Source organism: Lagenorhynchus albirostris, chromosome 9, assembly GCF_949774975.1.
Source record: "Lagenorhynchus albirostris chromosome 9, mLagAlb1.1, whole genome shotgun sequence".
Lineage (NCBI taxonomy): Eukaryota > Metazoa > Chordata > Mammalia > Artiodactyla > Delphinidae > Lagenorhynchus > Lagenorhynchus albirostris.
The window spans coordinates 6258950-6284263 of NC_083103.1; the positions used below are offsets into that span (position 1 = coordinate 6258950).

Here is a 25314-nt window from a genome sequence, read left to right on the forward strand (position 1 = left end):
GAGAGATTAACAGGTGTTAGAAACATGCTAGCACCGCAGTTGAGACTTTCCCCCTTGTTGTACTCCGAAAGCTTGAAAGCAAACTGAAGAGAGAATAACTTTCTCACTCACTGTAATTTAATGATGTCTCCGTTCTCCCTAAAATCATTTGTATATCACTGCAATCCATTTATTAACCAAACATTTATCAGGCACCTGCTATGTACTGGGCAGTGGCGCTAGATGTTTGCAATAAACAGTAAATCAGGTAAGTAGGGACTTTCCTGGTGGCACAGTGGTTAAGACTCCGCACTCCCAATGCAGTGGGCCCGGGTTCAATTCCTGGTCAGGGAACTAGATCCCACATGCATGCCACAACTAAGAGTTCACATGCCACAACTAAGGAGCCGGCGAGCCACAACTAAGGAGCCCGCCTGTCACGACTAAGACCCAGTGCAACCAAATAAATAAATATTAAAAAAAAAAAAGGTAAGTACAGTCTTTGCTTCACATACTCACAGTTGGCTAGAGAAAAACAAAACAAAACAAAACACAAGAACCTGGAAATGGCCAAAAAATGTCATTACTAATGAAAATAATTTGTGATTTAAAACCTCTTATTTCTCCAGCATCCCCAATACGCATGGCGATTGAAGAGAAGACAAACCCACTCGTAAACTATATGAGTTAGAGAGAATTAATTACAAAAGGGCAATGGTCTATCACCTTTCAAAGTTTTTAACGGAAAAAAGTGGGAAGTGGATGCATCTTAATGTTTGATAAGATGTGACGTGGGACCGCTGAAAGTTTTTTGTTTTTTTTTTTTTAAGCGGCGGTGGTAGGAGGGCACCAGGCGAGGCTAGGGAGCGGGTCTGTGCTCACCGCCGGCTCACTCATTCCTCCGGACCCTTTGCTTAGCCCCTCACTGCTCCGGAGCTCAGCCACACCGCCACCGGGAAACCCGCCTGGAGGCCCCGGTGGGACTCGCCCCTCCGTTGTGCGCCCCAAAGTCCCGGCGCTTCCCCAGGCACCCACTGGAGAAGAAGGGTCCATCTGTTCGTCTGTCTTCCAGACCGGCACCTGCACTTGGCCCTCCCCTCTGCCTCCCGGGGAACCCATCTAGGCGCAGCCCGCCAGGACCGCTGGCGTCAGACGGTCTCTCTGGCTTCCCCCAGCACCGGCCGCTCTCGGATTACACCCTCGGCCGGGGCTTGGCGAGCGCGCGGCGACCCGGCCCCTCGGCGGTCTCCCAAGTTAGCCGGCGCTAGCAGCGCCACGGCACCACCTCCGACTTGGCGGAGCCGGGAGAACACTGAGCCAGGTCAGCTCCACAGCACTCCGCTGCGGGGGTGGGGGGGCACCTTCCCCACTACCTCCCCCCACCCCGCCCGCACTGGTCTGGGCCAGGCGCCCGCAGAGAGGAGAGGCGGCGGGGGAATCTTCCCGGGCCACCGCCTCTTGGGCGGCACGGGGTGCGTTGGGGTCCGGGGACGGCACTGTCGGGCCGGGGTCAGACGCGGGAGTCTGGACTCCCCAGTCCTGAGGTCGGGAGGGGTGGTACGACCCTCTGTCCCCGCCCCGGGGGCGGAGCCGAGGTCGGAGCCTGCGGAGCCTGAGACTAGGCGAAATCGGCCCGAGGCTCCCTGCCCGGCTCCAGCCTCCCCCTACCCCGCTCCAGACTCGGGGAGACCCGACCCCCCCTTCCCCTGTCCACCACCTGCAAGACCTAGCCTCCTGGGTCCCCGGCTCGGCCCACGGGCCCCGGAGCAGGTGCAGGTGCGGCTTCCCCATCTCTCTCCCACCCGGGCGCATCCCGCTGGGCGGCCATGGCGCGAGGAGACGCCCCGCAGGACAGGCGAGTTGGGGACCGGATGGGATGCGTATGGGGATCCGGTGGCCGTGGGCAGCTCAGACCCGCTCCCTTTGGGCTCTCCAAAGCGCAAAGCAGACCAGCTGGAACTACAATTCCCGTCAGCCGCCTCCCTCGGGTGCCTGAGCCTGGGTGATGGGGGTTGTAGTCCGCTCTCTGGAGGAGCTGCCCTGGGAGGTGGGAGGGGCCGCCGAAGCGGGATGTCCTCCGGGTGACCTTCTCAATGATCCTCACAGCTACCACCTGGTCGGGATCAGCTTCTTCATCCTGGGGCTGGGCACCCTCCTTCCCTGGAACTTCTTCATCACAGCCATCCCGGTGAGACTCGTGGCTGGAGTGACAGCCCCACGGTCACAACCACCGTCCGTCCCTCCAGCTGCCTTTCCCCACCACGCCGCCTTTGATTCCACATTATGTCCGTTTGTCGGCTGAGGCAGGATCCTCAGAGAGGGAAGGTGCCTCTCTCATGGCTAGGACGAACAAGCTTTGAGGGATGCCCAGATCCTAGAGGGGCAAGGCCACCAGGTCAGGGGATCCTGTGGAACCAGCAAGGAGCTACCCACCTACTTCCCCTGTTTGTCATTATTCCTTGCTAGTCACTCAAAAATTGGGTTATCCAAGCCTTTGGTTTTCTTTGAAATAGCATGAATTACATTCATTCATCCAACAAATAGTTAATGTACACCTAGAATTTCTGGCACTGGGGGTACAGAAGGAAACATAGCAGAGGAAGGTTTCATCCTCACGGAGCTTACATTCTTTCAAGGGAAGGCAGGAATGTGGGGCTGGTGTTCTCTTTGGGACTGGGTTATTCTCATATATTAAATGCAACAACTTTCCAGATGCCTCTTTAGTGCCTGGCTCTGTGCTGGGCCCTGGAGACCCAGAGATGAATCAGCCCATGGTCTTGAGAGCAAGATGGGTGCATAAGAAGTATAAATAATGTAACATGACACGTGCCATCCCAGGCTTGGAGCAGAGCCCTGTGGGTCCCCAGGGGAGGGAGCAATTCCTTCTGCTTAACGGAAGAGGTGATTTGTAACTTGGGTAAAGCATTTGTGTTGGGGGAGGGGAGTGGTAGGAGGGGAGAGGGCACTCCAGGCAGAGACAGCAGCCTTGCAAAGACACCGAGAGGCAGGAGAGTACCAGCTTATTCAGAGAAAGGGCCAGAGCTTGGGGTGACTGGAGCTTAGCAGGACGGAACAGGAAATGGGGCCCAAAAGGGAGACGAGGGTCTGGTTCTGAAGGGGCCCAAATGCTGTTCCAAAACCTTGGGGCTTTGCCTTGCAGGCAACAGGGAGCCATGGACGGGGAGCGGGGGAGTTAAGCAGAGTCGTGGCAGGATGTGTGTTCCAGAGAGAAAGCAGTTGGTCAGCACCTGGGCCAGAGCCTGGCTTACAGTAGGAGCTCCATAAGTACTGGGGAACCTGGAAGCTGCTGCAGAAGTGGGGGTGGGGGCTGGAGCCAGGGCACAGGACAGGAGGGGTGATCCAGAGATGGAGCAAAGCCCAAGTTGGGGGTTCTTAGTGCTTGGGCTCGGTCCCAGACTTCAGCCGTTCAATTCAATGCACGTTCATCGAGCTCCAACTGTGTGCCAGGTGCTGGGGACGGTGCAAAGACAGAGAGTCAGTCCTGCAGAAGTTAACGGAGCAATCCCAAGCATGGGAGGAGGCAGAGGGAGAAGGCTGGGGGGTTCCTGAGGGTAGGTTGTAGGGTGACCCTGTACCCCACTCCCCTGGCATCCTGGCAGTACTTCCAGGGGCGTCTGGCAGGGGCCAATGGCACCACTGAGACCCTGGGCACCAACCACACGAGCCCTGCAGATACCTTCAACTTCAACAACTGGGTGACACTGCTGTCCCAGCTGCCTCTGCTGCTCTTCACACTCCTCAACTCCTTCCTGTACCAGTGGTGAGAAGCCCTGCCCCTTGGGCTCAATGCCAGGCCATCCCTCTGTTGTCCCTTCCCCGCCTTTGCTGAGGCAGCTCCATCTGGGCCCAGGGAAGACCTCCCATGCTTCCTCCCCTCCCCCCTGCATCTCTCCCCAGCCCCCACTGTCCAGCCCTGGGATGAGACTCTTGCCCCCTCCCCTCACCTGGCCTGGGCCCAGCGATGCCCACGCTGCCCTCCTCCGTTCTGAGCAGCATCTCTGAGACTGTGCGGATTCTGGGCAGCCTGCTGGTCATCCTGCTGCTCTTTACCCTGACGGCGGTGTTGGTCAAGGTGGACATGAGCCCCGAGCCCTTCTTCTCCATCACCATGGCCTCTGTCTGGTTCATCAACTGTGAGCACCACTGTCCTTCCCCATCTCCCCACCCAGCCTCCCAGGGCTTCAGCCCAGCCTCTTCTTTTTACTGAAAGGGCCCAAGGTATCCAAGAAGGGAAGACAGCAGTAGCATCACCCATATCCCTGATGAGAAACTGAGGCCCAGTGGGGAAGAAAAGTCACTCATCCAAGGCCCCACAGTGACCTAAGAGCAGGTCTCCTGGCCCCTAGCCCCTCACACCTAGGGCTGCACCTCGGAGGAGGGATGAATGTGGGGTGTTACCTCGGAACATGCCTACCCAACCTAGTCCGGAGTCCCCTAGGCACCCTGCCACCACCTCCTCCAGGGAGTCCCCAAGGCCTGCCTAGTTGAGCAGCGGCCCCCAATCCTGTCCCTCCACAGCCTTCTGTGCGGTTCTGCAGGGCAGCCTCTTCGGGCAACTGGGCACCATGCCTTCCACGTACAGCACCCTCTTCCTCAGCGGGCAGGGCCTGGCTGGGATCTTCGCTGCTCTTGCCATGCTCATGTCCATGGCCAGTGAGTAGACTTGGGTGGCTGGAGGGCAGGGGTGGCCTCTGGGAATCTGGGGAGCAGAGAGAATGTGCCAAGAGCAGGATGCCTTGGGCTTTGGTGGAGATGGAGGTGATGGGGTGATGGGGGAGCTGGGGATTGGGTTTGGGGCTCTTGAGTTATACAATGAGAGAATGACTAGGTGAGGATTGGGTTAACTTGGGGCCAGGGGCAGGATCCCTGAGGCCAGCCCTGGCATGTGGCAGTAGGCTGAGGTTGAGGGAAGGGGGCACAGGTTTGGGATTCAGATAGACTTGGGTTTGAATCCCGGTTCCGCTGCTCCCTAGCTGGGGGCATTGGCTGGCCCTTATCTGTGTCAGGTTCCCCACCTGAATGATTATTATAGCTCTATCCTCAGATTGTAAGGAGCATGCAGTAATAATGAGCACATAGTAGGTGCTCAACAAAAATGACACATGGGGAAGAGTGAGAGGAGTGAAGGGCTGGGCTGGGGCCCCCGGCACAAGGGTCCTGAGTCTGTTAGTGGGAGGAGTGGAAGATGCCGGGAGGTGAATCTGAGACATGCATAATGCGAAGCAGGAAAAGAGTTGCTAGCCCTGCGGGAGCTGGTGGACCAGCCACCTCCCTTCTGCAGCTGAAGTTTCTGCACAGGTGGCGTGGATGCCCAGACCTCGGCCCTGGGGTACTTCATCACGCCCTGCGTGGGCATCCTCATGTCCATCGTGTGTTACCTGAGCCTGCCCCACCTGGTGAGCCTGGTATTGGGCTCAAGGCCCACTTCAGAGCATCACAGATACAGCCCTGAGTCTGAGGCCCTGAGAGAGGCCAAAGGAGGCAGAGGGGACCTGGGCCCAGCCCTGATCCCCAAAGGAGTCAGCCACTGGGGGACCCCAGCCTCTAAGTCAACAGGGTGGGGAGGGATCCAGGCACTTCAGCCAAGCCAGGCAGGGACAACGCTTTCCTTCTGCAGAAGTTTGCCCGCTACTACCTGGCCAAGAAACCATCAAAGGCACAAGGTCAAGAGCTGGAGACCAAAGCTGAGCTCCTCAAGCCTGGTGAGCCCAGGACCCTGCCAGGGAGGTGGAGGTCCCAGCAGAGGCTAGAGCCACCACTACAGGGAAGCATTTCCCCTCCGTCCCCAACTAGAACCCTCATCCCTAGTAGCCTCGTGTAATCAGAGGCAGAAGATCTTGAAGGGAAGTCAATGGGCTTAAAGTCATCCCTTTGCCCTCTGGGCCTCAGTTTCCTCCTCTATAAAATGGGGAGGCAGTAGAGCTTCAGGCATACAAGTTCTAGATCCTAGTGTGTCTGAGTTTGAATGCTAGCTTCATAACACCCAAGCTGTGTGACCTTAGTCAAGTCATGTAACCCCTCTGAGCCTCAGTTTCTTTATTTGTAAAGCAATGGCAGTGAAATAATCCATTTAAGGTGCTTAACTCTGCCAGGCACAAGTATAGGCTTGTGCCCATAGTAGCTCGGCATCTTTCCATTGTTAATTCTCTTTGCCTGCACCCTGGGCTGGTGGAGGGTCACTTGTTTTAATTGCTTGGAATCTCCTTCCCTTGGGCCTGGTTGTCACAAGCGTGGGTCACAGGCATGACCCTGCCCTCCCCTCTTGCCCCAGATGAGAAGAACGGGATTCCCAACAGCCCCCAAAGGGCAGTGCTGACTCTGGATCTTGACCCTGAGAAGGAGACAGAGATGGAGCCAGAGGAACCCCAGAAGCCAGGGAAACCTTCAGTTTTCATTGTCTTCCAGAAGGTTTGGCTTGGATATAGCCCCCAACCACCACCCCTGGGGAAGAGAGGGCTGCTCTCTCCAGCCTTCCCCAGAGACTCTTAGAATGCGCTGAGGCCTGTACTCACCTGGTCCACCCAAGATGACAGGGTCATGGTGGGTCAGAGCAGGCTGGGCCAGGCCCCAGTGCCCTGTTCCTGGGCCAGGGCTTGAGCAGGAGGGTTTGGCTGCGTGTTGGGCTCTGGGTCTGCCTGCCTGCTCACACCCTTGCCTCCGACCCCCAGATCTGGCTGACGGCGCTGTGCCTTGTGTTGGTCTTCACAGTCACCCTGTCCGTCTTCCCAGCCATCACAGCCATGGTGACCAGCTCCACCAGCCCTGGGAAGTGGAGTGAGTGCTGGGAAGCGGAAGAGGACAGGGCAGTGGGAATGAAGGGCAGAGAGGGAAGAGGGCAGCCAGGACCAGGATAAGCCCTCTCTCCCTCCCAGGTCAGTTCTTCAACCCCATCTGCTGCTTCCTTCTCTTCAACGTCATGGACTGTCTGGGACGGAGCCTGACCTCTTACTTCCTGTGGGTGAGCACACCTAGGCTGGGGTGATCTGACGGTTTGGGGAAGCAGTCGGGGATCAGAGGGTGTGAAAGAGCATAGAAAGGTGATGTCCCAACAGTCCCACTGGTCTGGGTCTGGTAATGGAACAGCTGGCTGGTTTAGCAGTGAGCACCTGGCCCCTGGAGATATGCAAGCCAGGGCTTAGACTGTGAACTCTTTGAAAGCAGAAGCCTTGTCCAATTGACCTGTGTCTCCAGCATCCAGCCGAGGGCCCAGGCCCTGGTGCTTAGAGACTGTTATGTGGAGTTTCCTGCACCACGTGGGAGGTCAGACAAGATTCCTAGTATTTAGATTGCTTTTAGCCAAGATGCTGCTTCTTTAAATGAAAACTTCCAAGGACACACAACAAACAAAGTAGATCAAAGAGTAGCTGCTCTGGGAATTCCCCAGCGGTCCAGGGGTTAGGACTCCGAGCTCTCACTGCCAAGGGCCCATGTTCAATCCCTGGTCGGGGAACTAAGATCCCACAAGCTGTGCATCCAAGCCAGGACAGGGCCTGGATCCCCAGCTTCCAAATCCATCTTCCCCAGAGGGGTCTTCGGAACCCAGGGGTGCTCAGAGCCACTGACGTTGAAAACAGAAGATGCTTGTCTAGTTCTGCCGTGGAGAAAGCACGAACTGGAGCTCAGGAGAGGCAAAGTCTAGCCCCAGGCTGGTCCTTGATTGCTGGGTGGCCTTGGCCCAGCTGCTCGCTCTCCAGAGGCCCAAGTGCTGGGTCCTCACTGGCATACATGGAGTAGATCAGGGGAAGTGATAGTTGAGTCTATCTGGGGTGTCCCTGGAGCAGAGACCCTGCTCCCAGGGACAACCCTCACCCCAACCTTCTGCCGCAGCCAGACAAAGACAGCCGGCTGCTGCCCCTGCTGGTCTGCCTGCGCATCCTGTTTGTGCCACTCTTCATGCTGTGCCACGTGCCCAAGAGGTCCCGGCTGCCCATCCTCTTCCCACAGGACGCCTACTTCATCACTTTCATGCTGCTTTTTGCTGTTTCAAATGGTTACCTGGTGTCCCTCACCATGTGCCTGGCGCCCAGGTCTGGGGGATGGGAAGGTGGGGGGGAGGGCCTGGGAGCAGGGAGGTGGGCTAGCTCTTTGAGGGGCCTCACTGGTGCCACCTGTCAGGTCAGGCTTTAACTGCTGAGCCGGTCCCAGGCCAGGAGCTGGGGAGAGGAGGACTTGGCTTGGGAGGTTTCTGCGCAGTAAAGTAGCCCAGGCACTGATTTTGGGGCCTCCTCTCTGGTCCTCAGCTTCACCATCTGTGAAATAAATGGGTTGGACTGTCATTCCTTAGGGCCCAGCTACTCCCCCAAATTCTCAGTTGCAAGAGAGCTAAGGTTTTGATCACAAGCAGAGTTCCTGGGCTATTTACTCTAGGGAAAATGGAGTTGAGAATCCAGGGAGAGCAGAGGTGACCGGGAGGACCAGGTAGGGGACATTTTGCCAGGAAGGAAGGCAGTTGCATCTAGGTCCCAGGGGCGTGAGAGATGTCTATGTCCAGTGGCCCCATTTTACAGATCAGGAAACTGGAGTCCAGAGAGAAGGGCCTAATTATAGCGACCAGAGGTTGGGTCAGCCCAGACTAGAACTCAGGCGTCCTGTTGTTAGGAGGGCGGAGGGCACAGGGCTGGGTCCAGGTTGGGCCTGACATTTTCTAAGAGCTCCTACTCCTGTGTGTTCTAGGCAGGTGCTGCCACATGAGAGGGAGGTGGCCGGCACCCTCATGACCTTCTTCCTGGCTCTGGGGCTCTCCTGTGGAGCCTCGCTCTCCTTCCTCCTCAAGGCGCTGCTCTGAAGTGCTCCGTCCAGGTCTCTCCCAGCATCTTCTCTTCGGAGCTGAGACCCAGCACAGGGGGAATGGTGGGCCAGGCTCAAGCCTCTGCTGGGCTGGGGCCCCGCAGTCCGAGGGTCCCAGGAAGAGGCGGGTGCTGCTCTCTTTCCTGGGCTGGTGGCCACCTCGGGTGCTGCAAGGAAGAATTCACCACCTGCCATTCTAACCCTCCCCAGGAGTGGAGTTGACGCAGAGACAGACTATCTAGATGCACACAGACCTCACTGAAAGGATGATGATCAGGAAAAAGAGGGCCGAGGACAATGGCCCTTCCTCACCACCAGGAGTGCATTTGTTAATCGTGAGAAACTCACTGGCCAAGTGCTGGGGCTCAGAGGCCACAGGTGGGAACTTGCCAACTGTGTGGCTCGTGTGGCCGCAGCTTCAGATTCAGAGTGGGAGTGGGGGCCAGCCCTGGACAGGAGCTCCTCTTCTCTCCAGGCCTCAGTGACACCATGGTCAAGTCTCCTGGACTCCAGAACAGAGGATTCCAGGGAAGTTGAGGGGACAGGGAGAAGGAGTTCAGGATCTGAGGGTGCTCGAAGGACCCTCTGGGCCTCAAACAGGGTTTTCGTCGCCAGCATTTACTGTGTCCACTCCCCAGAGCCCAGCTGGGCCTGGGTCGCAGAACTGCAGTTAGCCTGCATATGTGCGCCACACTTTACAGTTTGCAAAGCTCTTCTGCACCCGCTGTCTCACTGAAGCCACACTGAGGCCCTTGGAGGGAGGCCAGCAGGGATTGTGCTCCCCTCTGTACAGGTGAGGAAACCGAGTCCCAGGGGGAAGTGACCAGTTCTTGGCAGAGCCAGGACCCAGCCCCCACCTCCCTGTAGGTGCTGTTCTTCCTGCCCACGGCCTGCTTCCCTTTTCCTTGAGGGGCTCAAGGCGAGAGCCCTAAGCACTTACTCCACCTTTTTGCTTGTTTTTTCTCTCTGACCCTGCTCCTGGGTCTAATAATAACCTTCTCCATTTGTACAATGAATTCACTTTCCAAAGTGCTTTCAGCTCTATTGGCTTTGATGAGCTGGGTGGGGTGGGGATGATTGTACCCACTTGACAGATGGGATGACCAAGGCCCTGAGAGTGGCAGGGATTTGTGGGCATCCCTGCGCTGGGCCCTCTTGACCACATCATGGCCCAGGGGTACTGGCCTGCAAGGAGCCCTGTGCTCCCGGGCAGAGTGCCTGGCCACATGGATGACTATCGCTCTCTCCCCCACCGGTGTCCTCTGCTTCCCCACAGTGAAGGAATTGTGACCCTCCTCCCAAGGCCATGGGAAATAGAATGTAACTTGTGATGGGGCTTGTGAGGACACTGCAGAATGTGTAATATGAAACTCTTAGAAGAGGGGGCCAGTGATCTCAACTGGGAAGTTGGGGCAAGCATCCCTGAGGAGGTGTCCCCTGAGCTGGGCCTTGAGGGATGAATATGAGCTTGCTGGGCTGAGGTAGGGGAGGGGCATCCCAGGAGAGGTACCAGAAAATGTGGAAGGCATGGACACGGAATATTCAGGGAACAGTGGGGACTTCTGGTGACAGGTCACGGGGGAGCGGAAACTCCTAGGGTGTGAGGAAAGGGATGGGAGAGGATGAGGCTGGGGCAGTGGGCTGGGGACAAACGCTGAAGGGCCTTAGGCCTGAGGCCTAACCAGGGGATTAGAGAGAGGAGAAGGCACACAGAAGAGAAGGCTGCTGCCTCTACAGAGGCCATTTAACTTGGTGGTTAAGTGCATGTGCCCTGACCCACAGTCCTGGGTTCGAAGCCAGGCCCTTTCCCAGCAGTGGGAACTGGGATTCCTGGAGACTGCAGTCCTGGAGAAAGCACTGGAGTACAGACTGACATTTACTAAATGGTAGTTGTAGTTCTGGGATTATTTTGTGCAGACCACTAGACCTAGCTGTACCCTTTGGCTGGGACTGGTGGGAGCAGGACCCCAGTATTTCCTAGGTCCCCTTCTCCTTCTCTACCTTCAGAGACCGTTGTCTGTTGTACCCAAAAGCTCCCTAGACCTGCCAGACCCAGCCACCCCGGGGAACCCAGTGGTACTGGTCCGCGTTCAGCCGGGTTGGGCTGAGCAGTGGACGATGGGCCCAGAAAGATATCCTTATGATGTCACAACATGGAACTCCTTCTTCCTGTCCTCCTTCCCCGTGTACCTAGCCCAACTTTCCCATCAGATCAGGATGCAGCTGGTTTTGATGTTAGAAAAATTCTTGGGCTGATGGGCTACACTTGGCTCATCCCTCTCCTGATGCCCAGCCCCCCTGGCCACCGCCACATCCCCAGCCTGACACAGCTCTGCCAACAGGCCCAGGTTCCCTCAGAAGCATCCAGTGTCCATGAGCAAACAGTTGGAGAGGGCTCTGTGTGGAGGGCACTGAGACAGGCTTGGTCGAGGGACACAAACATTGCAAGGTCAGTCCTTATCCTCCAGTTGCTCACCTTTTTATGAGGAGGACACCTGCTGGTTTGTAAATTGATTCAGCTCTCCAATTAAAAGTCAAAGATTGTCAGAATGGATTTGAAAATGATTCAACTATATGCTTGCTATCTACCAGAAACTCACTTTAGAGCCAAAACCACAAATAGGTTGAAAGTTAAAGAATGGAAAAAGATATTCTATGTAAACAGTAACCAAGACAGTTGGGGTGGATATACTAATATCAGAAAAAATAGGCTTTAATTAAAAAATCATTGAAGAGACAAAGAGGGATATTATATATTCGTAAAAGCGTAACTCCATCAAGAAGATATAATAATTATAAACATATACACACCTAACAACAAAGTCCTAAAAACTATGAAGCCAAAATTGACAAAACTGAAGGAGAAACAGACATCTCTACAATGATAGAGACTTCAGGATCCCACTTTCAATAAACGATAGAACAACTAGACAGAAGATCAACAAGGAAACAGGACTTGAACACACTCCAAACCAAACAGGCCAGACATACACAAAACACTCTACCTAAAAACAGCAGAATATACCTTCTTCCCAAGTGCACACGGAACATTCTCCAGGGAAGATCATATATTAGCTCACAAAACAAAGTTGCAATAATTTTTTAAAAATATTTATTTTAAAAAAATATATATTTATTTAGGGGCTTCCCTGGTGGCACAGTGGTTGAGAGTCCACCTGCCGATGCAGGGGACACAGGTTCGTGCCCCAGTCCGGGAAGATCCCACATGCCGCGGAGCAGCTGGGCCCATGAGCCATGGCCGCTGAACCTGCGCGTCCGGAGCCTGTGCTCCGCAACGGGAGAGGCCACAACAGTGAGAGGCCCGCATACCGCAAAAAAAAAAAAAAAAAAAAAATTATTTAGGCTGCACCAGGTCTAAGTTGCGGCATGCAGGATCTTTAGTTGCGGCACGCAGACTCCTTAGTTGCGGCATGCATGCAGGACCTAGTTCTCCGACCAGGGATTCAATCCGGGCCCCCCGGAATTGGGAGCGTGGAGTCTTACCCACTGGACCACCAGGAAAGTCCCTGCAATAATTTTTAAAAGAGTAAAATCACACAAGGTATCTTTTCCAATCACAGTGGAACGAAACTAGGAACCAATAATAGAAAAACTGGAAACCTCACAAATATGTGGAAATTAAACAACATGCCCCTAAATAACTAATGGGTTAAAAAAGAAATCAAAAGAGAAATCAGAAAATGCTTTGAGACAAATGGAAATGAAGGTAACATACTAAACTTTATGGGATGCAGCAAGAGCAGTGCTGAGAGGAAACTTGCAGCTGTAAATGCCTCATTAAAAAGGAGGATCTCAAGCAAATTAAACCCAAAACTAGCAGAAGGAAGGAGATGATAAAGATTAGAGTGGGCATGCCACGGAGCAACTAAGCCCGTGAGCCACAACTACTGAGCCCGTGTGTCTAGAGCCTGTGCTCCGCAATAAGAGAAGCCACCGCAATGAGAAGCCTGTGCACCGCAGCAGAGTAGCCCCCGCTCACCGCAGCTAGAGAAAGCCCGTGCGCAGCAACGAAGACCCAATGTGACCAAAAAAAAAAAAAAAAAAGATTACATTGGAGATAAACAAAATGGAATATGAAAAACAACACAGAAAATCAATGAAACCAAAAGTTGGTTCTTTGAAATGGTCAATAAAATTGACACACCTTTGAGTAGACTAAGAAAAAAAGTGAAGACCTGAAAATTACTAAAATCAGAAATCAAAGGGGGTCATTACTATTGATTATACAGAAATAAAAAGCATTATAAGAGAACACTATGAATAACTGTATGCTAACAAATGAGATACCTAGATGAAATGGAAAAATTCCTAGAAACACACAAACTACCAAAAGTAACTCAAGAAGAAATAGAAAATATGGACATATCTATAACAAGGAATGAGATTGAATCAGTAATCAAAAACCTCCCAGGAAACTCCAGGACCAGATGACTTCCCAGGCAAATTCTACCAATCATTTAAAGGATTAACACCAGTCCTCAAACTCTTCAAAAAAATACAAGAGGAGGGAACACTTCCTAAGTCATTCTATGTGACCAGCGTTACCCTGATGCCAAAGCTAGATAAAGACATCACAAGAAAAGAAAACTACAAACTAATATCCCTTAGGAATATAGATGTAAAATTCCTCAACAAAATACTAGCAGACTGAACCCAGCAACATATTAAAAGAATTATACACCATGACCAAGTGGGATTTACTCTAGAATGCAAGGTGTTTCAACCTGCAAAAATCAATCATTGTAATACACCAAATATGAAATGAAGGGGAAAAACCACATGATCATCTCAACTGAGGCAGAAAAAGCATCTGACAAAATCCAACATCCTCTCAAGATAAAAACACTCAACAAACAAGGAATAAATAAGAACTTCCTCAACCTGATAAAGAGTGTTTATGAAAAATCCACAACCAATTTCATGCTTAATGGTGAAAGACTGAAGTCTTCCCCCTAAGATCAGGAAAAAGACAAGGCTGCCTGCTTTCACCATTTCATCTATTCAACTTCGTACTGGACATTCTAGCCAGAACAACTGGGCAAGAAAGAGAAATAAGAGGCATCCAAATTGGAAAGGAAGAAGGAAAATTATCCATAATCACAAGTGATACACACACATACAGAAAATCCTAAAGAATACACACACCGACACATACAATTAGAGCTAATAAATGACTTCAGCAAAGTTGCAGGATTCAAGAATACACAAAATTCAGTTTTATTTCTATACAGACAATTTTGGCATCAATTCTGATGCGTGGTTTTTTCCCCCCCATACCAAGCAATTCTCTGACACCAGCTAAGTGCTCTACAACACAACTCAGTTCTGACACTGTCTACCTGGAGACAGCATCAGATTCCACAAGCTGGAGCCGCAGAATATAGGTCTCCTGATCACTCTTCAACTCAACAACCTTGGCTCCCTACTGTGTGTGGAGTAGCCGGCGAACACCTTATCCTGACGTTCCAGGTCCTCCCCCGACTGTCCTAAAGCACCTTTCCAAGATTCACAGCGCTCGAACAGTTACTACAATACATATCAAAGTACCTGCCATTCCCCACAGCCTCTCCTCTTTGAAAGAGTCCATGGAGCAATCATTCCACAAACACTTATCAAGCACCTTCTGTGTACGCTGACTGGTGTTAGATATTCGAGGCCTTCTGCTTAAGTGTGTGTGTGTGTGTGTGTGTGTGTGTGTGTGTGTGTGTGTTAGGGAGGGAGGTGTGTGGATACAAACAAGGTCTCTGCCCTGGGAGAAGTGCTGGGGGAGGGGAATCAGTGCGCTGAATAGATTAATAATTTAAATGATCAAGCATCACCGCCACTGCCACCATCAAGTTCCAGTACTTTAAGACAGAGCAGCTCCTCCAGGGTGGTTTTCTCTAGTTCCTGCGGAAAACATATTGGCCCCCAATTTAGCATTGGCCAGAATTCCGGTTCTGGTTTTTAGGTGCCACCAAACCCCGGGCCCTCTTTCTAGGGAGAAGGAAAAGCACACCTCCAACCTCCTCCCATAAGGTCCAGGTACCTGGAGTATGAAACGGCCAGGAATGCAGGTTGAACAAAGACAGAAGAGAGGCCCGGTCCGGACGGAACTGGGTCCCACCTCCTGTTCAGTTCTCTTCGACCCGCTGCTCCAGACATCGGGTTGTGAAAATTAAGAATCATCTCCACTGTAAAACACGACCGACGAGGATGGGATTCGAACCCACGCGTGCAAAGCACAATGGATTAGCAGTCCATCGCCTTAACCACTCGGCCACCTCGTCCCACGTGCAGCACTCTTTTCCACATTCCTTTATCTCTCATCTCCGCGCCTCCCGGCACCCTCGCAGGCATTCCTCAGTACAGACGTGATGAGACCTAGGGGAGGGAGAGACGGCGGACAGAAAGGGGCTTTTTGTGTTCCTTTCCGCCTGCCACAGGCGGGAACCCGCGCCATCCTTCACCACTCTGCAGCCAAGCTCTAACACAATTTCCCCTCCCTAAGTCGGGGACGAGCGCGCCGGGGTTTCAGGACGCGCTTGGTCCAGGAGGTCGCGCACTGACCCGGAGGAGGGGGGTGCCTGTTTCTGGGAACCCAGCAGGCGCGGCGGAGCGGTGGCGACCAGTTTCCAGCGTTTACAAAGCGCGCGGCGCGGGCAGAGAATGCAGTAGCTCCTCCCGGCGCACAGGGGGCGAGCTGGCGCGCCCGAGGCCGGCGCGGGCGGGCGGGCGCGGCTGCGCGAGGGGCTCGGCTCGCCTCGGCTCGCTTCGGCCGCGCTCGGCAGGCTGCGGTAAATCCGGGCTTGCGGCGGCAGGCAGAGGCTGCGGCCCGGTGGTCTCTGCTGCGCGCCGCGAGCCCCGAGAGCCATGCAGATGTCCTACGCCATACGGTGCGCCTTCTACCAGCTGCTGCTGGCCGCGCTAATGCTGGTGGCGATGCTGCAGCTGCTCTACCTGTCGCTGCTGTCCGGGCTGCACGGGCAGGAGGAGCAAGACCAATATTTTGAATTCTTTCCCCCGTCCCCGCGGTCGGTGGACCAAGTCAAGGCGCAGCTTCGCACCGCGCTGGCCTCCGGAGGCGTCCTGGACGCTAGCGGCGACTATCGCGTCTACAGGGGCCTACTGAAGACCACCATGGACCCCAACGATGTGATCCTGGCCACTCACGCCAGTGTGGACAACCTGCTGCACCTATCGGGCCTGTTGGAGCGCTGGGAGGGCCCGCTATCCGTGTCGGTGTTCGCCGCCACCAAGGAGGAGGCGCAGCTGGCCACGGTGCTGACCTACGCGCTGAGCAGCCACTGCCCCGATATGCGTGCCAGGGTTGCCATGCACCTTGTGTGCCCCTCACGCTATGAGGCCGCCGTGCCCGACCCCCGGGAGCCAGGGGAGTTTGCCCTGTTGCGGTCCTGCCAGGAGGTCTTTGACAAGCTAGCCAGGGTGGCCCAGCCCGGGATCAATTACGCGCTGGGCACCAATGTCTCCTACCCCAATAACCTGCTGAGGAATCTGGCTCGTGAGGGGGCCAACTATGCCCTGGTAATCGACGTGGACATGGTGCCCAGTGAGGGGCTGTGGAGAGGCCTGCGAGAAATGCTGGATCAGAGCAAGCAGTGGGCGGGCACAGCGCTGGTGGTGCCTGCCTTCGAGATCCGTCGAGCCCGCCGCATGCCCACGAACAAAAACGAGCTGCTGCAGCTCTACCAGGTGGGCGAGGTGCGGCCCTTCTATTATGGGCTGTGCACCCCCTGCCAGGCGCCCACCAACTACTCCCGCTGGGTCAACCTGCCAGAAGAGACCTTGCTGAGGCCTGCCTACGTGGTGCCCTGGCAAGACCCCTGGGAGCCATTCTACGTGGCCGGAGGCAAGGTGCCCAACTTCGACGAGCGCTTTCGGCAGTATGGCTTCAATCGTATCAGCCAGGTGCTCATAAGGGAGAGGGCAGGGGAAATGGGGCAGGATGGATGGTGGGGTCAGGGAGCTATGAGTGGCTCTGGATGGAAAAGAGGCAATGAGGCAGGAGGGATCATAGTTCAGGAGGTGGTTGGATGGTTGGAAGATCCAGGATGCCTCCAGAGGAATGGGAATGCTGGAGCGAGCAGGGATGTCAGTCTCTGCCCTAGGAATGTCATCAAATTTTGCTGACCTGTCTCTTCCCCCACAGGCCTGTGAGCTGCACGTGGCAGGATTCGATTTCGAGGTGTTGAACGAAGGTTTCCTGGTTCATAAGGGCTTCAAAGAAGCTCTGAAATTCCATCCCCAGAAAGAGGCCGAAAATCAGCACAATAAGATCCTTTACCGTCAGTTCAAACAGGAGTTGAAGGCCAAGTACCCTGACTCCCCGCGTCACTGCTGAGCCCTTCCCTCCCCTAGTCTGAGAAGTCTCAGCCTCCTCACTCCTTAGGCCGCGCCTCAGGCCTGACTGGGGTAAGAAATGTCACTCCACTTTACAGTGGTAGCTGTGGTGTTTGAACACTGGACTTGAGTATGGGATGCTGGGATCAAGTCCTAGCTTAACCACTAACTAGTTGTGTGGCCTTGAGCAAATCCCGTTCGCTCTCTGAGCCTCAGTTACCCCATCTGTTAAAGGGAGGTGAGAATACCTACCTCACAGAACTGTTGGGAGGTTCAGATGAGATGCTACATGTGAAAACATTCTGTAAGCTTCGTACAAATGTGAACTATTATTAATATTATTACAGTATTATTATTGTTGTTATTATTATTGTTATTAACACTCTTGGGTGGGTGGGCTATAGGAGAGCAAAAAGTATGAATGGGGCAGAGCTGAGAAGTCCGAGTACTTAACAAAATGGGCATTTTGGAAAGAAATCAGTTGAAGGCGTTGAATTTAGTTCTTAGCTTTTGGGCAACTTCCTGGTTGTCTTAGGCCTCCGTCTCGGGGGCCCTGGAGAAGGGATGGGTCTGCAGGCTCTGTGCGTGGGAGTCTGAGATCTGGACCTCTGAATAGGCTGGGCTGGGTAATTTGCCTACCGACTACAATGTGTAAATAAATGAGTGTTCACACCTAAAGCTGGCTCCATTACTCTCCTGAACCGGGCGGGGTGGGGGAGCAGGTCGCGGGCTCTCCCCTTTCAAGCCGTGGGTGGTGGCTGCGGACCGAGGCGCGCTGGCTGCAAAGCAAGAAACGCACGAGGGCCTTCCCTGCCTGTTGAAAGCCTGTGTGAATTTCAGTCGGTTGCTATGGAAACCGGCCCGCGGTATCCCGGCATGCCTAGCCCCGAGCTGTCCAATTGTGAGCACTCCGACGGGCGCCTGCTGATGACGCATGCGGAAGCGTGGACAGGCTCTCGCCTCAGGAAAAAAGGCTCGCTCGGTGCTTCTGGGGGCCCCGCGGCGGTGGACAGTACCGGCTGCCTCCGGCACCTCTCAGGGAGTCTCGGACGTGAGGCCGGAGGCCCCACTCCCCGCGGGTGCGTAACGCCAACCCTGGCGCCTGGTTCGCCCTCTCCGGCCAGTGGGTCGGAGCCGGCCCAATCTCCAGGGCCGAAGCGGAGACTTAACCGGCCGGATGCGTGCCGGGGGCCGCGGGACCGGTGCTGGCCGTGGAAGAGCCAGTGATTGTCCCGCCCGCGCCCGCGCGTACGCAGATGGAGCGGGACGGGGGGCTCTCGGCGCGCCGTAGAGGGGCTGTGTTGGCTTCTTCGAGGGTAGGGAAGAATCTTCCTTTCGAGGAGGCCTGCCCTCGACATGCTCACTTTCTGAGAGATAAACTGCCTGTACACAGTGCCTTATAATTTGCTTTTCCATTCCTTATCGCTTGCAATCTTTATTATTCTCTTTTTATACCCAAGGTAAGGAGGGGGAGGTTGTGATTTAATTCAGCTCACCCAGTAGACTCAGACTGCTGGAGAGACCTCCCCCAACCCCTCACCCTTTTTGGTCCGGAAAGGTAGGACTTACCTACCGCTGCATCTTCCAAAATTAATATATTTAACAGTGAAGAGGAATTGCGAAGTATGGGAAATGCAGGAACTGAGGCTTGAGAATGGGAAAGATGAGGCTGGTTTGGAGAACCGAAGTTTTCAGGTCAGGGTCAGATCATTTGTGAAATCATTGAGGAATGTTTCGAAACTGTCCTCTAGGCTAGGTCAGTTAATTTACTTGAATTGACGTTTGCTACCACTACAGAGGCCGGGGGCTACCAAGAAGTAAAAGCCAATCCCTGCCCTGCAAAAGTTTGTTTGGTTTAATTTGTATTTGCAAATCCTCCAGTCATCGAATGAGTTAGTACTGTGCTAGGCGAATAAAGCGCATGTGCAGCCCAGCCCTGGTGAGACTTACAGACTGGTTGGGGAGACAGACATGAGAATGGGCCAATAGACATGTAAATAAATAAGGAAGGGTGTCTACACGGAACTAAAGGACTACAAGAGAAGTGCCCAGACAAGCATATCACAGTGAACCAGAAGCACCCAGTAGACAAAGAGATGATCTGTTGAGAAGACTATTTATTCTTCCTCTTGAGTGATCTTTTGGCCGCACTTGGCACTGTCACGTCTCCTTCATTCTGAAGTTCTCTCCATGCTTTGAGTTTTCCCTCCTCCACCTCTTGCTACTTTCCTTCTGTTTTGCAGGGGTCGCATCATCTGCCCCTTTGGTGACCCTGGGAGTTCCATCACGAGCCCCTTCTCACTCCACACATTCTGCCTTGCTGGTTGCACCCTCTCCCAAGGCCTGAAGAACTCACTATATGTGATGACCAGATCTCTGCAGCCCAGATTTCTCTCTGAGGCTTAGACCCAGGTGCCCCCAACCCTGCCCCTTCTCTCCTTTCGGGGTCTTTGCTCACGCTACTTACTCTGGTTAAATGCTCCCTCCCTCAACCAGCTCAGCTCATCTGTCTGGCCCATCTTCCTCTGCCCTCAAAACTGCAGCAGGCTCCAGGTCCCAGTTTAGCTGTCTCTCCCATATGCCCCTCATCTTAACTCTTCTCACCCCACAGTAATAATCTGCTTCTTGGCCTCTCTCTCATCCAGGAACTTGTAAACTCCTTGAGGTCAGAGACTGTCTTTCTGTCACACTTGTGCCTGCTTCCTACCATGGTGTCTGATGGTACCTAGCATATATTAGATTTTCAGTAAAGATTAAATGAGTGAATAAATGAAGGAATGCTTAACAGTGTTCAGTGTTGCTGAGAAGTCAACCTGAGGTAAGCACCAAAAAATACTGGCATTAGGTACAAGGAGGTCATCTGTTAACTCTGCAGGATCAGTTTCAGCTGAGAGCGATGATACAGAAACAGACTGGAACAAGCGGGAGGTGAAAGTAGGAAGAGCAAGGCCTGGAAAAGGTGGAAAACGGGGGGCGATTGAGTGGAGTGGGGTGAAGTTTTGTGTTTCTGCTTTATCTATATGGTGGGAAATTCCTGAGTGCGTCTAAAGTTTATGGGACAGAGCTGTCAAGAGGGAGAGTGGAGGATGCAGAAGACGGGAGCACTGATGACGTGAGGTCTTAGAGGAAGCAGAGGGAGATAGGATTTGAGCACAGGGAGAAGATGAGCATTGTAGAGTGTTCTCAGGAAGAAAAGTGGTGGCATCATAGGCAGAAGGAGCAGCACGGCGGGCGGGGGGCGCTGGGTAGGAAGTGCATGGTATATTTGAGAACTAAGCATTAGAAGGTGGGGTGAAGGAGCTGGACCATCAGTTCAAGTCCAGTCTATGCAGGGCCTTGAAAGCCCCAGTCAGATGTTTGGGCCCAGTCCCACAGACAGTGGGGAGCCCACCTTGGCCTTTCCCATCTTATGGATCATCACCTTGGCCGCTCTTCCCGGGATTGGGATCACTGGCAGCGTCCAAGGGCATGGGCATTTCTGTGGTTCCCAGGCTTCGGGAGATGTGCAGGCAGGGCCACTTGCACCTGCCCCACCCAGTGTGTGCCCAGGGTGTGGCGAGTCCAGTCACCCCCCCGGTTGTCTCCGTCAGCAGTGAGGCTTGGTTTGACTTCCCAAGTGGCCACTTTCCCGCTCAGAGCTGTGGGCAGTGGCGAGTGATGGCTCCACTCCTACTCCCAGAGCCCAGATGCCCGTCCAGCCTCCAAGCAAAGACACAGAGGAGATGGAAGCAGAGGGCGACTCAACCGCCGAGATGAATGGGGAGGAGGAAGAGAGCGAGGAGGAACGGAGTGGCAGCCAGACCGAGTCCGAGGAGGAGAGCTCAGGTGAGCCCCACACGCCCGCGTGCCGCCCGCCCCCGCTCTGCCCGCCCTGACTGGCCTCTTGTCCCAGAGATGGACGATGAGGGCTACGAGCGCCGCCGCAGCGAGTGCGTCAGTGAAATGCTGGACCTGGAGAAGCAGTTCTCGGAGCTGAAGGAGAAGTGAGCAAGGGACCCTGGGGCCGGGCAGGGCTGGCTGGGGCCTGCTGTGGAGCGGGCGCTCCGCTCGTGTTTGACGGGCGAGCACACGGGTGCGCGGCTGCCTCTTACCTCCCAGGTTGTTCAGGGAACGGCTGAGTCAGCTGCGGGTGCGGCTGGAGGAGGTGGGAGCTGAGAGGGCGCCCGAATACACAGAGCCTCTCGGGGGGCTGCAGCGGAGCCTCAAGATCCGCATTCAGGTGGCAGGTGTGTGCCCTGTTCCCCTACCAGAAGCCATGGCTCTCTGGCCCCTTCCCCTCTCGTCCCTGCTCTGCCTCACCCGTGCCCCTGGCCCCCCTTTATGGGCCCCTGGGTCCCTGGCCAAGCAGGACCTCCCTCTCCCTCCCTCCACAGGGATTTACAAGGGCTTCTGTCTGGACGTGATCAGGAACAAGTACGAGTGTGAGCTGCAGGGAGCCAAGCAGCACCTGGAGGTGAATGTGCCGGGCGCTGGGCGCTAGGTGGGGACGGAAGTGGCCACCCCGGCCTGCCTGGCTGAGCCACTCCGCCTCTTCCAGAGTGAGAAGCTGCTGCTCTACGACACCCTGCAGGGGGAGCTGCAGGAGCGGATCCAGAGGCTGGAGGAGGACCGCCAGAGCCTGGACATCAGCTCTGGTGAGGCGAGCGGCTGGCTGGGCACCCCTGCCCCAGGCCCTGTGCTTTCAGTGCCTGCCCTCCATCTTGGCCTCAGCTTCCCTGCCTGCACAGGGGGGTTGTAAGAGGACCTGCTTCGTGGTCACTGTGGGGACTGAATGAAAGCAGCCAGGGAAGCGCCTAGCCCAGAGCCTGGCACACAGTGGGGACTCAGGAAGAGCGGGTCCCCCGCCCCCCTGCTCAGTTTCCAGAACGGAGGTGTCATTCTGACACACGCACATGCCATGGCCAAGTCCTCTCCATGTCCACAGGCCGACGTTCATACAGGGCACTGGGGAGGGAGGAATTATTATCGTACCCCTGTCCATGAAACAGATGAAGAAAGCGAGCCTCACAAAGTCACAGTGACCTCTTTCCCAGGGTTGAACTCAGCTTCCAACCCCAAGCCCAGGCTTCTCTGCACTGCCCTGGTTGGGGTAGGGGCACGAGTGATGGGGAAGGGCTGGCCTGGCCCGGGTGAGGGACACAGGCTACAGGGGTGGGGCGTCCTGGGATGGCCGGCACCCCAATCCTGACCCTGGTCTGGGGCACAGAGTGGTGGGATGACAAACTGCACGCCAGAGGCAGCTCGAAGACCTGGGGCTCCGTGCCGCCCAGCAAGAGGAAGAAGGCCCCTCTTGTTTCCGGTATCCTTTCCCCCACGGTGGCCCGAGCTGGGCGAGAGGTCAGGGCGGAGGAGGGTGGAGGGACACGCAAGACAGAGGCAGACCAGACTCATTTATGGTCATCTGGCATCCTGTGGCCATGTCCAGTCAAATCCAGCCGTCAGGGATTTTTTGCGGGGTCCTCCTAGGCTGTGTGGACCGTAAAAAAGTAGAAACATCCATCCAGAGATTTCCCCGTAATTTCCGGAGTGAGCTCTCCTTTGAGGCCCTTCTGGCTTTCCCATGACGTCCCAGGCTTTCCCACCCCCATGCCTTTGCTGACTTTCCGTTCTCCTATCGGCTGCCTTTGCCCGTGTGCCTGCTCAGTGCTCGTCTCGGTTGTTACTTCCTCCACGAAGCCTCTCCTGGTTTCCCCGCCGAAATGGCTATTTAGATATTACCCCTGTACCTAAACTGGGGCACCTGCCTCCCATCTGGGCATGGTCATCTCTGCCCCGCCCCAGGCGTGCGTCCCTTTGGTCCAGGGCCTGCTGTGCCTTCCTCCCTCCTGGCACAGCAGCACGGAGTTGAATTGAATTGAATTCTCTTGTGCACCCCACCCCACCCCTCATATTCCTGCAGCAACCAGATTCTCAGGGCACTGACCTCCTGGTGGTGGGAATCAGGTTCACGCAGGGAGGGAGGGAAGAATCTGGACTGCAGAGACTTGAAGGGTGAATGGGAGGTGAGGGTGTGGAGACATCAGGGGGACAGAGTGGCTGGTCCCCACAGGGGAGTGTGAGACCGAAGGAGGGTTGTTTTCAGGACAGAGGAGACTAGAGTCTCTTTGTAGATGGGGGAAGGGGCCAGATCCCTGAGTGGGTGGCATGGACCTTGGCCTTCTGACCTTGAGACCGGAGAATAGGTGAGGGGAGCTGAGGAGTGGTAGGGTTGAGACTGGAAGGCCCCCGTGGAGTGGGTGAAATAGGCCATAGCCATGCCACCTCTCCACCCTGCCGAGAACCCGGGGGCCAAGAGGTAGGAGGTGGAGCCTGAGCTCTTAACTAGGTCCTCGGCTCCCTGCCCCGATGTCCACAGCACCGCCTCTTCTGAGTGTTGGAGCTCCCGGGCCAAGGCCCGTCACCTGCCCCCTCCACCAGGCTTCCTGCTTCCTTGACCCCCATTGCAGGCCCTTACATCGTGTACATGCTGCAGGAGATCGACATCCTGGAGGACTGGACAGCCATCAAAAAGGTGGGTCCGGTGCTGCCTGTCTCAGGATGGGGGCTGGCAGTGCAGCGCCCCCTCCCCAACCAGATGCCAGCTTTGGGCTTTGCAGGCGCTCCACGTGTGGACTTCCTGAGGGCTTGGGAAGCTCTCTGCTCAGCCCTCGGCACCCTCTGCCTTCAGCCCAGGTTCCCTGGCATTGCTTGAGCTCACAAGCCTCGTTTGGCCTGAGGCTGTTCTGGAGGAGGGAGTTGCTAGTCTACATCAGCCCCTTGTTGCAGGGCAGGTTTTGATGGGGGTGGGGGTAAAGGGAGGGCAGGAAGGCGGGAAAGCAGCTGGGCTGCCTGAGTCTCTGACAGGAGAGCACATCAAACCTTTGCCTAGAAGGGGTCTTATACCCCGGCAACCCCTCTAGTGCAGCCCGGACCCAGCAGCACCTCCACCTCAGAAAGGCTGATGGTGGAAGGGGGATTTGCCAAGCTGGAGGCAGGCTCTCAGGGGGTTTTCTTCTTACCCACCCAGGCAAGAGCAGCTGTGTCCCCTCAGAAGAGAAAATCAGATGGTAAGAACCGGCAGGGTCGGGACTTCCCTGACGGTCCAGTGGTTAAGACTCCACGCTTCCACTGCAGGGGGCGCGGGTTCGATCCCTGGTCAAAAAAACCCACAAACTACTGGGGTTGTTCTTCCTCCCCCAGCCCAGCCTCCAGGAAAGGAGCCCAGAGGGAGGCAGGGACTGTGTCAGATCAGTGACCTGAGAGAGTCAGGACGGTCTGGGTGTGAGGGCATTGTGGGAGCTACGGTGGGGGTGAGTAATGGGGCTAGGTGATGGACCCGCCCTGCCAGCTCTGGTTAGGGAGGGTGGAGTGCTGAGCCCTAGCAGCCGGCCTGGCGGGCCCAGAGTACCAGAGAGGCCCAGGAATCAGCGGTGTGGAGCTGACCTGTGCCCTCCTGGCCTTGCCTGCTCTGGGCCAGACTGAGGCCACTCCTCTCAGTGCCGCACATGAAGTGCCTGCTTCCCTCTTGGTTCGGCGTCCTCTCACCTGCAGTGGTTTTTCCCTTCCTGTGTACCCCCAGGACCTTGACCCTGCTGTTCACAATCAGGGGGCCCTTGGAGCAGCTGGCAGCAAACCCAGCATTTGAACTTACCTGCTGCAGAAAGGCAGACTGACAGGCCCCTCAGCGTCTGCCCAGCCAGCCCTGCAGTGCTGCTGTGGCCCTCCCCTCCAGCCGCCACTGGTCTGGACTCCTCCTCTGCCCCTCCTCGGGGCCCTGTTCAACTGTGGCCTGGAGCTGCCTTAGCCAGGCAACACTGTCTCCTCCATCCCCGGCCAGCCCACCACCTGCCCCCACCGAAGGTCAGCCTTCGCGGTACCCTCCCTGATGAAGATGTGTCTCATCTTAAGCCAAAGCAACATCCTTTCTGCTGACCTTGGACCCGGCTCCCTAGTCACCGAGCCAGTGAGCTGGGTCCCACTTCACGGGAACTCTGGGCCAGAAATGATATTTGGGGGACCTTTGTGTCCTGGCTGTTGTTGGAGGTGAGGAGGCAGGCTCCCCAGGTCTTCCTTCTCAAGGCGGTTCCTGGTGTCCGCCTCCCAGATTTCAGGGACTGGAATTAAAACCTTTTCTGGGACTCTGGCGTGACCGGCGTGTGTCTAATTTACCTTGCAAGGGAATCAGGG

General features: G+C 55.3%; 3 protein-coding genes and 1 non-coding gene across 13 annotated transcripts; 3 read left to right on the top strand and 1 right to left on the bottom strand.

The window, feature by feature from the left end:
* Positions 1 to 1227: 1227 nt before the first annotated feature.
* On the top strand, positions 1228 to 9803 carry SLC29A2 (solute carrier family 29 member 2). 5 transcript variants are annotated; one of them, XM_060158538.1, is made up of 13 exons: positions 1228 to 1300; positions 1658 to 1834; positions 2086 to 2167; positions 3600 to 3760; positions 3994 to 4133; positions 4519 to 4653; positions 5299 to 5396; positions 5618 to 5702; positions 6272 to 6408; positions 6669 to 6774; positions 6873 to 6958; positions 7828 to 8027; positions 8674 to 9803. In XM_060158538.1, the coding sequence occupies exons 2-13, from the start codon at positions 1806 to 1808 to the stop codon at positions 8783 to 8785; spliced, it is 1371 nt and encodes a 456-aa protein (XP_060014521.1). In that variant the 5' UTR covers positions 1228 to 1300; positions 1658 to 1805; the 3' UTR covers positions 8786 to 9803. The 5 variants fall into 5 exon arrangements, with proteins under 5 accessions (XP_060014521.1, XP_060014520.1, XP_060014523.1 ...); XM_060158540.1 differs by lacking the exon at positions 1228 to 1300 and adding an exon at positions 3140 to 3249 and having other exon boundaries at positions 1529 to 1834; XM_060158537.1 differs by having other exon boundaries at positions 1237 to 1834.
* A 5192-nt stretch (positions 9804 to 14995) lies between these two features.
* Positions 14996 to 15077, bottom strand: TRNAS-GCU (transfer RNA serine (anticodon GCU)). The gene has a single exon. It is a non-coding gene; the product is annotated as a tRNA-Ser (tRNA).
* Positions 15078 to 15553: 476 nt separating this feature from the next.
* Positions 15554 to 17826, top strand: B4GAT1 (beta-1,4-glucuronyltransferase 1). Its single transcript, XM_060157592.1, has 2 exons — positions 15554 to 16716; positions 16958 to 17826. The coding sequence occupies exons 1-2, from the start codon at positions 15661 to 15663 to the stop codon at positions 17147 to 17149; spliced, it is 1248 nt and encodes a 415-aa protein (XP_060013575.1). The 5' UTR covers positions 15554 to 15660; the 3' UTR covers positions 17150 to 17826.
* A 249-nt stretch (positions 17827 to 18075) lies between these two features.
* Positions 18076 to 25266, top strand: BRMS1 (BRMS1 transcriptional repressor and anoikis regulator). Of its 6 annotated transcripts, none has more exons than XM_060158546.1 (11): positions 18076 to 18227; positions 20828 to 20973; positions 21041 to 21131; positions 21247 to 21374; positions 21522 to 21601; positions 21686 to 21782; positions 22355 to 22447; positions 23595 to 23659; positions 24155 to 24194; positions 24328 to 24437; positions 24707 to 25266. In XM_060158546.1, the coding sequence occupies exons 1-11, from the start codon at positions 18076 to 18078 to the stop codon at positions 24770 to 24772; spliced, it is 1068 nt and encodes a 355-aa protein (XP_060014529.1). In that variant the 3' UTR covers positions 24773 to 25266. The 6 variants fall into 6 exon arrangements, with proteins under 6 accessions (XP_060014529.1, XP_060014531.1, XP_060014530.1 ...); XM_060158548.1 differs by lacking the exon at positions 18076 to 18227 and adding an exon at positions 18246 to 20260 and having other exon boundaries at positions 21256 to 21374; XM_060158547.1 differs by lacking the exon at positions 18076 to 18227 and adding an exon at positions 18248 to 20260.
* Positions 25267 to 25314: the final 48 nt, after the last annotated feature.

What these genes read in the sequence shown, in the direction of transcription:
- BRMS1 (XM_060158546.1), top strand. Translation starts at nt 18,076, where the DNA reads ATGACGCATGCGGAAGCGTGGACAGGCTCTCGCCTCAGGAAAAAAGGC. An exon ending in TTCTCGGAGCTGAAGGAGAA is followed by an intron (nt 21,132 to 21,246) that starts GTGAGCAAGGGA and finishes CTTACCTCCCAG; the next exon opens with GTTGTTCAGGGAACGGCTGA. An exon ending in GAGCCTGGACATCAGCTCTG is followed by an intron (nt 21,783 to 22,354) that starts GTGAGGCGAGCG and finishes TCTGGGGCACAG; the next exon opens with AGTGGTGGGATGACAAACTG.
- SLC29A2 (XM_060158536.1), top strand. Translation starts at nt 1,985, where the DNA reads ATGGGGGTTGTAGTCCGCTCTCTGGAGGAGCTGCCCTGGGAGGTGGGA. An exon ending in AACTCCTTCCTGTACCAGTG is followed by an intron (nt 3,761 to 3,993) that starts GTGAGAAGCCCT and finishes CGTTCTGAGCAG; the next exon opens with CATCTCTGAGACTGTGCGGA. An exon ending in AGCTGAGCTCCTCAAGCCTG is followed by an intron (nt 5,703 to 6,271) that starts GTGAGCCCAGGA and finishes CTCTTGCCCCAG; the next exon opens with ATGAGAAGAACGGGATTCCC.
- B4GAT1 (XM_060157592.1), top strand. Translation starts at nt 15,661, where the DNA reads ATGCAGATGTCCTACGCCATACGGTGCGCCTTCTACCAGCTGCTGCTG. An exon ending in GCTTCAATCGTATCAGCCAG is followed by an intron (nt 16,717 to 16,957) that starts GTGCTCATAAGG and finishes CTTCCCCCACAG; the next exon opens with GCCTGTGAGCTGCACGTGGC.